At 42.9% G+C, this 16,258-nt stretch overlaps 1 protein-coding gene across 1 annotated transcript in view; it reads right to left on the reverse strand.

The window, feature by feature from the left end:
• The window catches only part of EXT1 (exostosin glycosyltransferase 1), a 245,994-nt gene that overhangs the window by 40,376 nt on the left and 189,360 nt on the right, over window positions 1-16,258 (reverse strand). Inside the window, exon 2 of the mRNA XM_019552190.1 lies at window positions 560-653. Coding sequence (XP_019407735.1) covers window positions 560-653 — 94 coding nt within the window. The remainder of the gene's footprint in view (window positions 1-559; window positions 654-16,258) is intronic.

The following is a 16,258-nucleotide window of genomic DNA, read 5'->3' on the forward strand; positions in this document are numbered from 1 at the left end:
TGGCTCTCAGCCTGTCGTCGTAAGGTCTGTTTTCCTGACCTCTGATCATGCGCGTGGCTCTCCTCTGGACTCTCTCAAGCTTCTCCACATCTTTTTTGAATTGTGGAGCCCAAAACTGGACGCAGTACTCCAGCTGCGGCCTCACCGTGAAGCGAGATAAACAATGTATAGGCAAGTTTGCTTTGGCTGAATGAAAACAATAAGCTACCCTTATTGCTCCAGGGCTTGCTAGAGGAGGTCAGAGTCTCCACCGGGAATCCAGCCTCACAGCTTGACAAAACACTGCTCTGAACTCATTCAACTTCACATAGTCTTCTACGACCAGGGAAACCCTCCTCCTGGAGGCAACGTAATTCAATCTTCAGATGAGCTCAGGGCTCACAACCTCCTGGGAAGAAGCTGCCAATTGCTCTAGAAGCATGAATAAAGGCTTCTGCAAAGTAGATTACTATCCACTAGGGAAATTAGACACATTCCCCTCCTCCCCACGTCCTTGATATTGCAAGTTTGATATTGAATTCCACCCAGCATCATCAAAGTTTTAAACCCCAGTACTTACCTGCAAGGCTTCCAGAAACCTGAAGGATCCAAGCCTGCGGCCACGGGGAACCAAACAGAAAGTGGCATTGTGCAGCATTTCACGATAATCATACCTAATGGAAACCGGAGAGGAGAGAGAAAATTCAATTAATGATGAGATCTGGAGTCTTGTGCATGACAACACAAACAGCTGCAGATGTACATCTGGATAAAATCAGCTCTGATCAAGCCCACATCTGTATGCTCAACATGTTAAATAGCTTCCCATGTGTGTGTACTTACATGCTTGCATGTGGTTTTTACTTCTCTTCTCCTCCCCCCTTCCCCCCACCTTTATTCATAATTTGAAGGCAATCAAAATGGGAAAGTATTTAAAATCTTCATTGGAAGAGAGGACTTTGGGCCATACCACAGACAATGAACAAAAGGATTTTGCCTTGAGAATCATCCATTTTATTATGAATCTTTTAACTGTATTATTATATATAGATAAAACTAATGGCTGTTTTTCTGATAGATCTTTGGGACACTTCTGTGCTTGAGAGGACAACACAGACATTAAGACCAATCAATGTCACAGAAATGGAGTGTCAAGGCCCCACTATCAGGGAATCATATGCACCCATTTGCTCATCTCTGAGTAAGAACATTCAGCTAACCAATACCAATCGTTCCTGTTCAGTAACAGGGGTTATAGTGATTTACACTCAGTGACTGTGATGGCAGGGTATGGGGGGGGGGGGCGGCGTAGGAGGCAAGGAAACATCAGCTTAAAAAAAAAAAGCCTAGATACACATTTTGACAATTAACCATATAGCTCCATTGACCCATTCCTCAAAATTAAAGCGTTAAGCTAGACGTTACTGTTTTTGTTCTGATTCCATCAATCACTTCAAAGCCATTTACCAAAAACACACATCAAATTCTAACAGTTTCGAGCCAGTTATTAGCTAATTGTACTTCTGGCAAACCTATGGAACTGTATACGGCATTGACCCTGCCAGCCTGCTGGGGCCAAGACAAAAAGATCAAGATTAAATATCCCTCATTTCTCAGGAGTTCCATGGACACCGGAGACAGGTGTTACTTTGACAGTAACTTGTGGCACTGAAATTTTCTAACACTAATAATCTAATTTAATCATAGCCTGAAGGCATTGGAAATTTCTTGGTATGCGTATAGAAAGAGGGTATATACACATATAAGTCCAGATCTACTTTTATATTCTCACACAGGCCAGACAGATGGGAGTAAGCCAATTTTCAATTATAAGCCCCGTCATTAGGAAGAGACATCTTGTGAAGCCCCATTTGCTTAAACAAGCGTGTACAGCTAATTTGCACAAGAAAAGGTCACTGTGAATGGATTAAGATTATCTCCACTGAGAGTAAAATAAAAACCATCGTTGCATTAATTAAAACTACAAAACAGACTTCAAAGTGGAAAATTTCTTAACAGGTCTCCAGTTTGGTTAAATAAAAAATGTATGTTCCCCCTGAGTGGCAGCAATTTTTTTTTCTTAACATGGAATAAGGATTGGCAACTAAGTCCCAGTTTGGCAGCTTGCAGTGATGCAACACACAAAGGAATATGTTAAGAAGCTGGAATAAAAAAAAAATGTTCAGTTTTCACATACTGAGAAATAAATCTAAAGCTCATCATTTTTAGTGTATATCATATGACAGGAAAGTTTAATAAACACCAAAAATAGAATATTTCCGTAGGGCTAGAATATGCCAGTCATATATCTCCATCATTAGTTAGCTAAAAAATGTTAAATCCTGTTAATACCCTGGATTGCAACAAAACCTGAAAAATGTCAATGGCAGAGCTGCCATGGGAAAAGAAAAAAAAAGAGAGGAACTGAGAAAATTAAAAGCAAGTCCCTGGTAAAAGAGCAATTTTTTGCATTAGGTACCTTTTTATGACTGATTGGTTGATAGGGAGGAAGGTTTTCAAAAGCACAAAAAAGAGTTAGGTGATATCTCCCACAGAAAACCAGCGGGCACCTAATTCCCATTTGTGCATTTGAAAAATTTGCCCCGTGATGTATTGTTCAGACCATGAACAGTATGGTCATCCAGTAATTTATCTGCATCATATTTACACACACATATTTGCTCACTTCCAGAAATACTCCTCACATATGACCTGAGCCAAACCAGAGGAAAGAACCATCCATCCATAAGAGTCATATACAGTTAATGAATTGAACTAGAGCAGGGGTGGGCAAAATACAGCCCCTGGGCAACATCCGGCCCACTAAGGGATTTTGTCCTGCCCACAGCAGGTCCCTCAGCCCTGCCCAGCCCAGGCGTGGGAGGCAGTCTGGGATGTGGCACATGAGACTGGTCCTGCCCACCCATCCCACTTCCACATCCCCCCAGCCCACCCGGAGCCCCAACCCGTCCGCTCAGCTGTGCGCCCTGCCTGCGTGGGTCCTAGCCGGTCTGCTTAGAGATCCCAGGATCACCGGGCAGTAACAGTGCAGGGCTGGGGCCTGGGGTAGAGCCATGATCCACTCCCTGCATGTCCCTGTCCATGGACCAGGCACCCATTGTGGAGGCATGCGGGGAGTAGATTTCAGCTCTGTCCCAGGTCCCAGTCCTATGCTGTCATGGCCCCATGATCCTGATGCCAGCCCTGGCCCCAGTCCCAGCTGTCCCGCTCCTGGACACTGCTCCCCACCCGCTCACAGCCTCATCCCATCCACCCAGCTGAGCACAGGGGCCACTTAGGAAGTTTTGGTGAGCAGGGTACGGGTGCTGGCCCAGTCCATGACAGTCACTAAAACTCCTTAAGTGGCCCTCTGGTCAAAATAATTGCCCAGCCCTGAAGTAGAGGTTCCTCTCATGACTGAATTTCACTGTGATTACAACTTAAATGTTTTAAGGTGACTCAGTCCAGTCCTTGATACCAGCAGTAAAGGAGCAATTCCCAATTTAATATACCTAAAGTAACCTCTGCGATTATGAGATCCAGTTCTTTGATGTCTTCAAATGTGGTAGGTTAAGTTTTGCCCCCATTTGTTCTCATGAAATGCTGAAGGCAATGTGGATTCACTGATTTAATGAAAAGAGAATATGGCCCCATATCTTTTAACCTGGACTACGTAATAAATTATACACCACCCACCATACACATACAATACTGATGATACTGCCTTGGGCAGGGAGTTGGATTAGACGACCTCTGGAGGTCCTTTCTAGCCCTACTTCTCTATGATTCTATGAATCCCTATGCAGACATCTCAAACATGTATTTAAAACCTGAGATACCATGATAGTGAGAACATTTAAAGGCAGGCTCCTCTGCAGCCTGTAGCAATTCCTGTTTTTTCTTCATATTGTTATGTATCATTTAGAGACGACTGAGTTGAGAAAATGTGATGTGATAAATTAACCCAGTCCATAGACTATATGCTGAACAAAACACCTTGTGTTAACTGCATAGTATTGCTAGAAATGTTAGGTGCGGTTTCAGAAGCTGAAAGGAAATAAAAACAGCAATAACAATAACTATGAAAGAATGAATATATATGAATGTGGCCAAACCATAGCGCTGAAAATGTGCTTAGTGGGAGCCATGACACATGCACTTATGTGCCTGCTGGAACCCATTTGAAAGTGTGAGGTGATTCATCAGGTGCCCTTTCTGTTCGGTACAGACTCGAGTTATTACCTCCTGCACAACAGACCACAGAACAACAGACATCAAAATGTTTCCACTGGAGAGGCAGGGGGTTCTTGTGTATTGACAAAAAAAGACAGGATTGCTGCTTCAGACATGGGCACAAGCACCTCTTTTCTACCTGACAGGAAAAGAGGCAAACGCTACACAGGACATAAAGCACAGCTCGTGTGTTTTGTGGGGGAGGGAAGTTTATCTGTCTCTTTCCCAAGGAGGGAAAGGAATATTGTCATCTAAAAATCTTAGGTGTTGCACAAGAGAACACTTCTACACATAGGTGACTGGTAGGAAGGGTAACAGGGGACAAGTGCTCCCCCCCCCAAGATTGGCTGACGTTGACGCCAGCTTCTGCAGACAGTTGCCGCTCACCACCCTACCGCCCACAAACTGTGCCCCCCCCAGAGTCTCAGGAGGCACCACTCACCTATGCTTCTACATGTGTAAGTTAAGAACATGCACTAAGTGTTTGCAGAACTGGGATCTCAAATTAATCCTTCACCAGAAAGGCAGAATTGTGGAAACTGGAACTGGAAAAGACCCATCAAAAGAACCAGTTAATCACCTGTCTGGTGCAGGATACTTCCACACTCAGCACAACCAACCACAGATAATTTTGCAACCTTCACTGCAACATTAATGTAGCTTCCTCACAATTTATTTAATGAGGATGTATTTATCTAATGAGAACAGAGAAATGCTGCTATCCTTATTTTGGATGAGGAACTGAGGCACAGAGGCCAGGGATAGAAGTTACACATAAATCAGTTTAAGTGATCAGAAACTGGTTTAAACCTGCAACAGAACAGATGTTCAGTGAACATAAACCAGTATCAAAATGGCTGAAACTGGTTTAAGATAAACCTGGTTGAATGTAATATCAGACTTAACTGATTTGGGTCAAACCAGTTTATAAAACTTCTGTCCCAGACCCCTTCCTGGTTCAAATTATATCACAGATCCCCAGCATGCTTTCCAACCCTGGGCTGGGCTGTGCTGTCTGCTCCAGCAGAGAAGGGGTGGGAGTGGGGAGGGAGGCAGGGACTGCCCCCCCACGCAAAGCCCAGCTGGGGTCTGGGGCCAGGGAGGGGGGAGTTAAACCTACCTTTCCCCAAGTACAGAGCTGCCCTGCTGCTAAACTTACTGAAACTTACTGCTGGCTGCGACTGTGGACTACAAATGCCAGAGACACCTGGAAGCAAGAAGAGGAAGTGATAAGCAACCATGCAGAGTCCTGTTGTTGTGATTCTGGACTGCAAATCCCACAGACCACACAGCCAGCAGGAAGAGCAATCAAAAACACAGCCCGTGCTGGCTGTGCACCAGAGAGCTGTGCTGTAGTGCCCCCTGGCTTCAGCCACTGCAGGCATGTGGCTGCATTTCCTGAATCAAAAGCGTTTGTCCGGTTGTTTCCCAGTTTAATCTCTGCAGTTTAGATTAACCTGCAAAGACGAAATAGATTCAGCCTCAGGCTTACTGACTGTCTGTACTTAGCCAGAGAATCTAAATGACTTGTTTAGGGTTAGATGCATAACATGTCAATGGCCAGCCAGGAGCTGGCTGAAGACTCAGGTCTTTGCAGTTCTGGGGGCAAAACTTCAACTGGGGTCAACTGCGGCAGCTCCACTGAAGTCTATGGTCTCCCTTACTAATATTACCACCAACTCCACAGAACATAAGTACCCTAACATGCTCAGGCTTGTATTCTCCTGCCTGCCCTTGGCAGGCTGCCACAGTTCAATAGCTATCTTCCTTAGGGAAAATTCTGGCCTAAAATGACAGAAAGTTGCTTCCTCCAACAAGAAGTGAGCTGATGAGTTCATTGTGGGAAGGAAAATGCACATATGGGTAGGAGAGCCACCCTGGGAATCGTTAGTGAAAGATGTTTGCATCTCTTCATTCAGAAAAATCTCAGTAGAGAAAGGGAAAAAATGCACCCAGACAGGTTCTCTTCCTTACTGATGATTAACAAATGTTCTGTTACCCTTTGAAATTTTAACCTCACAAGTTTCACACAACAAACTGAACTCTCGTCCTTCCAGGACAGCAGCAGATATAATTATCAAAAGGACCCCTCCTTGCATATGGTGATTTCTGATCACCTGGATTCTTTGGAATCTGAAAGGTAGCCTTGCGCTTTGCCAACTGGCATTCAACGTTTTGGGCCCCATTCAATGGACCAGTATGAGTTTGGCGGAGTAGGCAATCCAGGCTGGGCTAAATCAGTTACTTTTTCTTAATGGCTTATTATATGAAGCTTAAAGTTAACATATGCTGTAAGTCATACTCTTGGCATTATCTTCAAGATGTCTTGATTAAGTAACGTTTGGATGGGATGATAGTTTGATGCTTTTCAAAGCTAAAAATGCTAATCCATTTAACAGCCATCTCTAATCACAGTGAGGTGTTGGTAGAACTTAACGTGTGTGTATCTCAATAAATATCTTTAGGAACTAGGAAGAGGTTCTTTCAGGTAAGTCTTTTTCCTGGCAAAGATCAGGTTTACTGGCATTCAGAATTGCATTGAAGGAACTAGTATTGTTCAGCAACAATGAACCAGTACTGTTCAAGGACCTTGGGAAGTCTGAGGATGTTTTAAGTTTGTACTTCAGTGGTTTCTGTAAACGTGGAGTTCCGCCTACTCCTAAACACCCTTTCATTTCTCCATGTAGCCAGGTGACTTCTGCTTACCCAGCCAAGTACTTTTTAATGCATTTATGACTGAAATAGTGGTGAGCCAGCCAGCAGTTTTCACATAGCAAGCTTTCAGTCCAGGCTGTATTCCTTACCCTATCCTTCCATTTTGTGGCTAGTACGTGCGTGGGCAGTTCTTAGTTATTACTGTTATTTAGGTGTTACATTCTTTCTGTAGCTAATGGTTAAGTACAGTATTGCCAGTTAATCTTCAGGGCTGTGCTTGTGGGAACACTTTTGGAGAGGAGGGAGAGGAAGAGAGACAGAGAGAGAAGAGAGAGAGAGAGAAGTCTTCCATTTTGCTTGGAAGATATCTATTTCCAGGTTGCTCTCAGTTTTGGCTTTCACAGCCAAGTAATTGTGGCTGAGGGGGGCCATGTTTATTATTCACATTTGTGTGCTCCTTCATATGGGGTCATAACTTATTGCTGCCAATTTTATAGATGGCTCAGACTGTGCCTCACTTGTGTCATTAAAATGCTTTAGCACACAAAAGGCATATGCTTTTCAATTGGTGGTTGCATTTTTAAAACAAAAAAACCCTACAGATTTAACCCAATGCTCACATATCTCCATAAGAAGCAGCAGAGTGTTTTATTAATTTTCAGCCTTTCTTCTACAATGATTAAATGCACCACGTTCACAGCTAATACCTTTTTAGGCAGCATAAACAAATCGCTTTATTTGTAATCAATTCTAATTTATTCACACTTTAATTGAAATATCCCCTCCCTGCTACCACCCATTGCTGAGAAAACATGGACGGCCCCATCTATCATGCAGGTGTAAACACTAAATCGCTGTGTGGGCAATTATCAGAAGGAGAAATGCCGCTCAGCAGAACACTCCTGTAATTTCAACTTCTTGATCCAACACATTGCTTACCCTCCTCCCCCCCATTTGAAGTGCCGAGCTTGTCAATCAGCACTTGGATTAGATGGCTGCTTCAAATTCCTGGGTCACCATTATCCCAACCAGTCCGAGCAGTCTGTGGAGGCTCTGCAGTGACTAATCAGCCATGCCATGCATTCTTTCTTAGAGCTTAAGCATTTCCCCTTGTCACTGCATTTAAGAGATTATAAACTACCCTGGGAACCATTTTCACTATTAATCATTAGTACAACTCTTTTTTTTTTTTTTCTTTTTTTACTTAAACTTTTGTCTTTTTCAGCAGCTCCTGCCTCCTTTTCAAGGCCAGGGCTATTTCCGTCTAGACAGGCAAATGAGTCCAGTTAATCATGTAATCATCAGCATATAGCATATGAATGCTTTGCAAGTACATGGCACCTTCCATCTAGGAACTGCAAAGCAATGTGCAGATCCTCACGTCGTCCTCAGGACATTCTGATGGCATGGCATCAGCGTTTCCATTTCACAGATGGAAACACCAAGATGCGGAGCGACCTGCCTCATCTCACACAACAGATCACTGGCACAAGAACTGTGGAGAGAACTCAGGAATCTTGACACTAGTTCCACAACCTGTCCCCCTCCTCTCCCACCCGGTTTTTTAGTGCACATTGCAATACTCATCTTTTAAATTCTACCTGTAAAACTCATCTGAAAATACAGAAGAAGACCCCAAGATAAATGAGAGAGAGCTTGGCCCAGCAGTGTGTGTGTGAAAATATAACAGTGCCACACACAATTTTTCAGTGGATGCAGGAGCTCATCACTGGCAGAGCTTGCAGTCACGGCAGTATGAGCACATGCCGCTGGGATGGGATGTCAAACAGGACCGGAATTATTTTTTCTGTCCCAAGCCAAAAATTGCTTTGGCATCCCACCAAATATGGCCAGTGCTCCCTCCCCAGTGTACAAGCCCCATGGAAGGACACCACATCCTCCAGAAGGGGCACCTGGAGCAGTGAATGGTGTTACAACAAAAACAGTTACTAAAACCTCACGATACTGTGAGGCTAAATGACAGAGTGTTTCCCACTTTTCCAGTATATTAAATTTCAGCTGTTAACCAATCAGCCAGTTTTCAGCATATGAATTCTTAATGCAGATGGCTCTGAACTACTGGCTGGAGATCCTGAAGAGAAAGCCATTCTGTCACATGGAATGCCTTGTTGCTTGGTTTCCATTAAGGTATCTTGGCTTTTAAATAAACTGTCAAGTAAAACTTGGCATGGAAAACACGAAGTGAGTAACTGTCTTTGTAGAAAACCTGACAACTCAGCTGTGTGTCAGACAGAGAGCGGCGCAATAGCGAGCTCTGAAGGCTAATGCATCTAACTTGGAAGGGTGCCGTTACTGCAGAGTGCTTGCGTTGGGATTAAGGCTATGCGATGTTTAGGGATGATCTTATTGGGAGTTAACAGGCTACTGGCTGACAGTTCATTTCCCTCTCCACAAGTGTTGGTTCTGGAATTAGAAAAAGTTTGGAGGTGCAAAAACATAATTGGAAAACTTTTTTTTTTTCCTGCTTAAAGGGCTAATTGATTTCACAGGTGTTTAATTATCATTTGCTGTGAGATAATACCTTGTAGTGCCATAAAAAATGGATTTAATTTTCGAGTGCTTGCAAAACCACTGCTAAAGCCAAGTTAGAGCTAAAGCTAGATAATTATTCTATAAATCAAATACACTGCCTTCTTTCTTTGAAATTTTTAATACTTGGCTATAATGATATCTGACGACCTTGAAACTAACATAAAAAGGATTTTCTTGCCAAGTGCTGAAAGGCAGCCATTGGAGTATTTCATTCAGTCTGGTTCATTAATGTAGAATCAGCCAGCCATAGTGAGCCTCGCTGCAGAAATCCCAAAATATGCCAAGGTGTAAGTGTAGTAGTAGAGCACAAAGATCCTGTATTCTCAGCAGAGCCATGACTGCTAAGAGCAGCTGAATCCGACGCAGGCAGGCAAGCTGGATCTGACAAACACTACCAAATGACAAATCATCTCTGCTCTCTCCTAGACCTGACATGGGAAATGAAGCTTTGGAAACTCTGAACAACTAATTTCAAGGTGAAAATATTTTCCATCTTTTTATGCCTAAAATATTAGTGTCTGAACCCTCTTCCTCCTCAAAAAAGGCCATCTTAACAGGGGAAAAAAGAGAGAAGAATAGATAGTTTTCCTTCTGATATAATGACACAGAGGCGATTTTACAGTTCAGATGGACGCTACCTAAGGAATTTTAAATCATTTTTAGAGTCTTCAATGGCTTCATAGTTGTGTCCCATTCAGTGCCATGTTATGCATAAAAATACTTTGATACACAAGCCGTTAAAGTCAAAACATGTCCTAATAGATAAAATACGTTTTAATGATTTCACAGCACAGGATATTTAGATTAAATATATACAAGTACTATAGTAGTATAAATCCATTTAATATATTAGTAGCAAGCACATCCTCTGAATTTCAGAGCACAGACCAACTGGTTGGGGGGTGGGGGGGGGCAGGTCCAAGGGTCCTGCAACCTAAAACTATGACTTTCACAGTAATGGCTGCTGATCCCTGGCAAACAGATTTTGTTGCTCAAAGCTATTGACTGCTTAACAATACTCCCAACAGAATTTTAATCTAGTTGCTATATCAGAGTTAAACTTTGCCAAAGTGCTTTTTTAGACAGCATCGTGCACCACTTGGGAACAACCCGTTCATTTAGTATTTTTTCAGAAACAAAGCTCTTCCTTGGGTTTTGAAATCTGTCAGCAGCATACATTTACATTAATATTACAGGTGTCATAATATGCACAAATAAAAAGCAGGAAAGTCCATGGAGGGGTAATGTAGAACTCACTAACATCTTACTAATGGACTCAAATAGGCACAAACACAGAACATGAATGCAACGCACAATAGGAAAGTATTATTTAAGGACACTGGCATTTGCAGGCATGTGTATTCACACCTACACACGCAGCTGTTATACAAGCAAGATTTTCAAATGCTTAACTCTTCCCCCCTGAAAAAACTAAGTTTGCAGGAGTTTGATTCGCATCTCTGACAGTTCCATGGGATCTTGACCGCTAAAGATGAGTAGGACTCTTTGGATTATCCCATGGTCAGGGCACAAGTGTTCTTTATACCACACTTACAAACAATAATTAAATAAAATATCTTGCACTACTATGAAGCCTCCACCCCCCGAAGGTTACAAAGTGCTTTTTGAATATCTCTTATAAAAACGGGTTTTATGTGCTGGATGTGTGAGGTAGCAGAGTATCACTTCCACTTCATGGGGGGGACACTGTCACCATAGTGTGGTTGTGAAGCAAAACAATGACCGCACCAGAAATGAAACCCAAGTCTCCAAACTCCCATAATTCAGAACATATTCCCCAGTGCTTTATTCAGTAAAAGAGAGTTATGGTCAGACGCAATCACCAGCTTCTGACATGGACGATTTCATCACCCACAGAAATGCAAATAATGGGGCTGAGAACTAACTTTCGAAAGCAGGGCACTTCATATTTACACCGTCTCAAAAATGGCTGTTACACCTTTAATCTCCTGCTGCAGGTATGGAGCATCAAACACACAACCAATAGCATTCTCCCCATGCCAAGCCATTGATTTCTGCAGTGCTCTCAAACACCAGAGTCCCAGCTATGAAAGTCTTTACTGCTGCAGAGGACAAGCATTCCCATCGACTTCTTCCCTAACCTTAAAAACCTACCACCAGAATTTCAGATATTAAAGCATGAAAGACCCGACCAAAGGAAAATCCACCTGGCAGTTCTGGAACAAAGAAAATGCCACGTTTTCATGCAAACTACATGCCCCCAAATATGACCTGTGCCTTGTTTTGGGAAGCTCAAATGTAGGGGGCTGACTATGTGACACAGTGTAAATCCTCCTGGAAACGCAAAGTATCCAGTAAGTGTGGCACTGGGAGAGACCGTCTGTGTGAAGCAGCAGGAGCTTCCTGGTGTGGTAAGGCTCAGATCCTTGCAAGACTGTTAGCAAGTAGTTCTTTATATCAAGTTCCCGTAAATGCCTTTTTCCACACGGCAAGCCTCATCAAGGCTCCATGCAACATCTCACTTGCCCTAAGCCAGTTCAGCTGCCGCTTCAGGCACAAGCTGCAGTGCTCTCCCATCAACAGCTGTGCAGGCCAGTCCCTCCCCTTGGCCCCGCCACTGCTGCTTGGTATCTAAGCAAGGATATGCATGGTATCTAAGTAAATAGGGTATTTTAGCTCGTTAACACCTATTTTAATTTTGAGATGATGGGTCATACCTGAACTCCTGGGAAGCAGAGAGAAATGAAGAACTTATTGCAGGGGTGGGCAAAATGCAGCCTGCGGGCTGGATGTAGCCCACCAAGCCATTCTATTCAGCCTGCGGGGCCCCTAAAAATGTAGAAAATTTATATTTACCTGCCCCTTGCTACCTGTCATGCGGCCCTCGATGGCTTGCCAAACTCAGTAAGCGGCCCTCCGCCTGAAATAATTGCCCACCCCTGACTTATTGTGAGGCACCTACTACTGCAATACTTGCAAGTCTGGAACAGATGATCTTAAGTGGGGGGAAAATACCTCTCAATTATTTTGAATAGTTCTATACTGAAAACTTGGTGTAAAAAATGTTGTGAGGCAACAACCTAACAAGCATGTTATGCTTTGATAACTAGGTTTACTAGATGCTTTAACTGGTCTAAACAGAAAAGTGGCTGCTCACATTGGAAAACATGATTGGAGAGAATACAGTATACTCCATGGACATTCAAGCCTCAATCCTGCAACCAGATCCATATGAAACCCCATTACATCCAGCATGAACCAATGGCAAGATCTGGATCTCAACAGAGCACTAGAGAAATTAAACATTTTAAAAGTTTAATTGAGGGCATTCACATTCCTGTTTTGAACCATCCTATTGAGAGCTCTACCAGATGGTTCAAAAAGTCTACTAAATTACCATTTTCTATTCAGTTTGGTAGGATTTTCCCCATAACGGACGTTGGATTCAGAAATGACTCTTTAGCATTTTAATAAGTTATATTTCATCTAAAAATGGAAAACTAAAGGCTGTGTGTGACCCTGAGTCCAATTATGTAGGAGTCTCTTTTATGAATGGTTAGATTTGTTTAAGAAAAAAAAGGGGAACTTTATACAGGAACTACTGGCAGGAGTTAGATGTCGTCAAGGTTTGCAGCCCCAAAATGTGACCCTTCTTAGAAAAAAAAATGGTTGCAGAAAATCCATGGAACTTTTAGCTGGCATTTTCCTGAGAGCCACATAAGTGATTTATTTTTTCCCTTGAAAATAAGAAGTCAGCTGCAGTTCAGTCCTCATGAGAATGAGTAACCCAACAGCTAAGGAGACATAAATGATGCTAAACATGAAAACCATTGATTTTTTTTTTTTTTTTTAATCTTGAGGATCTCAAAGCAGTTCATCAAAAATGAATATGATTCCTATTTTGCAGAAGGATGCTAGCTCAGAATAGGGGGAGGATCCAGATTTTCACAAGCGTTTCTAATTTTACGTTCTTTAATATTTTAATACCTAACATCAGATCTGTGCAGTGAAATGCTGGTGCAATCAGATGGGGTTGCTTGTGATCAGCACTGGCTGAACTCAACCCCTCTGGAAGTCAGCACCAGCTGACTGCAAGGGAAGGAGAGTTAGGTCTTCACTAGATGCTTTAGAAAAACCTTATCCTCTAGCCATTTTTCCACAGATCCCTTTGACTTCAGTGGCAGGTTAAAATATATGTACTTTAATGAAAAGCATCATGCTCTTAGACTTCAGACATCAAACCCTAAAAGTTAGTATGCCCTGTGTGGTTTGTCTTAGGTCAAGGGAAGAACAGAGTTCAGGAGTCATGGCATCCAGCCCTTGCCCTGCACTGCACAGTGGCGCCCTACACAGGATGGGCACATTAATTGTGTCACTGCGGTCAAAGTAAGAAACAAGGAGAAGTTACATCTAAAACTCAGGCCAAAGCCTCTTACAATCATTTTGGTCTCATTTCTATAGCCTTTCTCCCACTGAGGACCATGGGAGGGCAAAAGAGCTGAAATACCATGAGAAAGGCTAGTCTCATGACATTCACAGCCCAACCACAATCAGGAAATGCCAGAAATCACACAACAGAAATCCAAGCCGGTGCTATGCAACATCCAGCCATACATATTCAGAGCCTGTGGTGAGGGGGGACCAGTGCAAGAATCTAGATAGGAGGCTTAGATAGGAATAGGAATAAGTCACAAATATTGGATCCAGATTTTGATACTTGGTGCCAAGATTTAGGAGAGTTTTGACCTGCGGTTGAATTAGGTTTATTATGAAAGGCCACTTGCCAAATTTGGACATCAGTTCAGCTCCCAACCCTCCTCCCCCATTTCCTCTCCCCTCCCCAACAACCAGGGGGACCGCATCTGGAGTTGGAGGCCTCTTTAGTTTGTAGAGGAGCAGAGGTGCTCACTTATTTTCTGAACCACACGAGGTCACCTTCACTCACAAACCAAACAAAAATTCAATTAGTAAACTACATTACCTCTTTATTGTGTGGATAGGAAATGTATTGAAAAAGGAGAAGGGGAGCAAGGGGTAAACAACGGATTCCATTTGGAAAAATGTGAATCAAATACACTGCTGCCGCCCTTTCCAAGAGCAGCGGGTTACTCCTGTTCTCAGTTCAGGTCACATAAATATAGATCAAATAAGGTCACATAAATATAGATCTGAAAAGTGGCTGTGTAAAAATGGCACCCTTTTACTCAGCAGAACTGCTCCCTGCGTGCGCTCCATCATTTTTGCTGGCCTTCGTGAAATAAAAAGTTAAGTTTTTACTACAATTTGCTCCTCTTGGCAAACAACGATCAGAGGGAGTGAGAAAACATGAGCAAGTGATCATGTGCCACCAACAATTAGTCAAATTCCCTTTACAAGGTCACTTATGTGACCCCACAATTCTCAACTGATGCCCTCCGATTACAGTTGGTTTAGACCCATCGAAGCCAATACTGCTGCACAGCAGAAGTTGAGAGCAGCATGTTGTCTGGTGATGCAACAAGACAAAAAGGCCACAGCTAGATTTTCAGAGTCCAACCTAAGTATGTAGTGCTGGCATTTAGAAACATACACACATATGCTTACTTTGCTCACTTCACAAGGGAAATTTAGTCTGGAAATCAATGGCACTTGCACACACACACACAAAAAAGAATCTCACATGCTACTTCCACAGAATCTCTTTTCAGCGTACGGCCCCTTTTGTAAGCGTATGACAGACAATAAAACAAGTGACCCGCACCAGACTAAACAAACTATTCCTGAAAAGGCAAGATCTTTAGTATTTAGAGAAAGGCTTTTGAGTAGATAGCCCTGGTCTGCAAACACAAGTGTTGAAAGTTGTCTAACCTGGGAAGTAGCACAATTCTGTGCGCTTTACATTTGGACTGTAGAGCCCGCATGAAACAACACATCTGCTGAGAGCAAATGGCTGATTGCGCACATTTGTAGCATCACAGCATCCGGGTCCAATCCTACCTGAAGCTGACGGTGTTGTCACTTCTCCATGACCTCCACAAGAACTGGGGATGCTCAGCATCACACAGGAGGATAACCTTGGCCTTTCAGCATCCCAACCCTGCCGGGCAACGTGTGCTTGAAAGTGCTAAGTTTGTTTGCAAGCTAATACATTATTTACACAAGTTATTCAGGCATAGCAGCAAGGATATAAAACATTTATCAACAAAGGGACCGGTTTGTCATTTTAAAATAATTATGTTTCTTTAGAGAAACCAGCAGATACTGTCGTCTCAGAATTATTTATTAGATTGCATCGACACGAAAGGCCTCTCACTTTTGGAGGGAGGAGTCTCAAGGTGGGATAAATCTTTAATCATGGGAGATTTTGAGAGCCATGTTCAGCATGTACATTTCAAGCTTACGAAAGGTCTGCAAACAGAGCCCTAATAAGGAAATCAAATCGTATCAACCATGCGCTGTCACTTGTCTTGTAGTCTTTGGGACAGAAGAACACCTTGTATTGCGTGTGGAGTTCTCTTAACAGGAACCTTTTCATGCATATTTGCAACCATGCAGGTCAACCAGTAGGTGGGGCACATCCACACTACAATTCAACCTTGGAAGAGATCCTCATGCCCTGAGTTGTCATAGGACATGTTGCTACCGATCCATTAATGATTATGGCTTGTCATCCCCCTAGGCCCTACTGGATGATACATAAAACAAACCTGAAGAAATCTACTTTTCCCATTTTTACCTGTTGTGTTTTCCTCTTAGCAAAAGTGTCTGGCCAATAAATTACGTTTTAAACTGCCTAGGGGCAACACCAGCTTCTTTCTGAATCATAGAATCACTGAGTGGGAAGGGACCTGGACAGGTCATCTAGTCCGACCCCCTG

The sequence above is a fragment of the Crocodylus porosus genome, unplaced genomic scaffold (assembly GCF_001723895.1).
Source record: "Crocodylus porosus isolate Cpor-Errol unplaced genomic scaffold, CroPor_comp1, whole genome shotgun sequence".
NCBI lineage: Eukaryota > Metazoa > Chordata > Crocodylia > Crocodylidae > Crocodylus > Crocodylus porosus.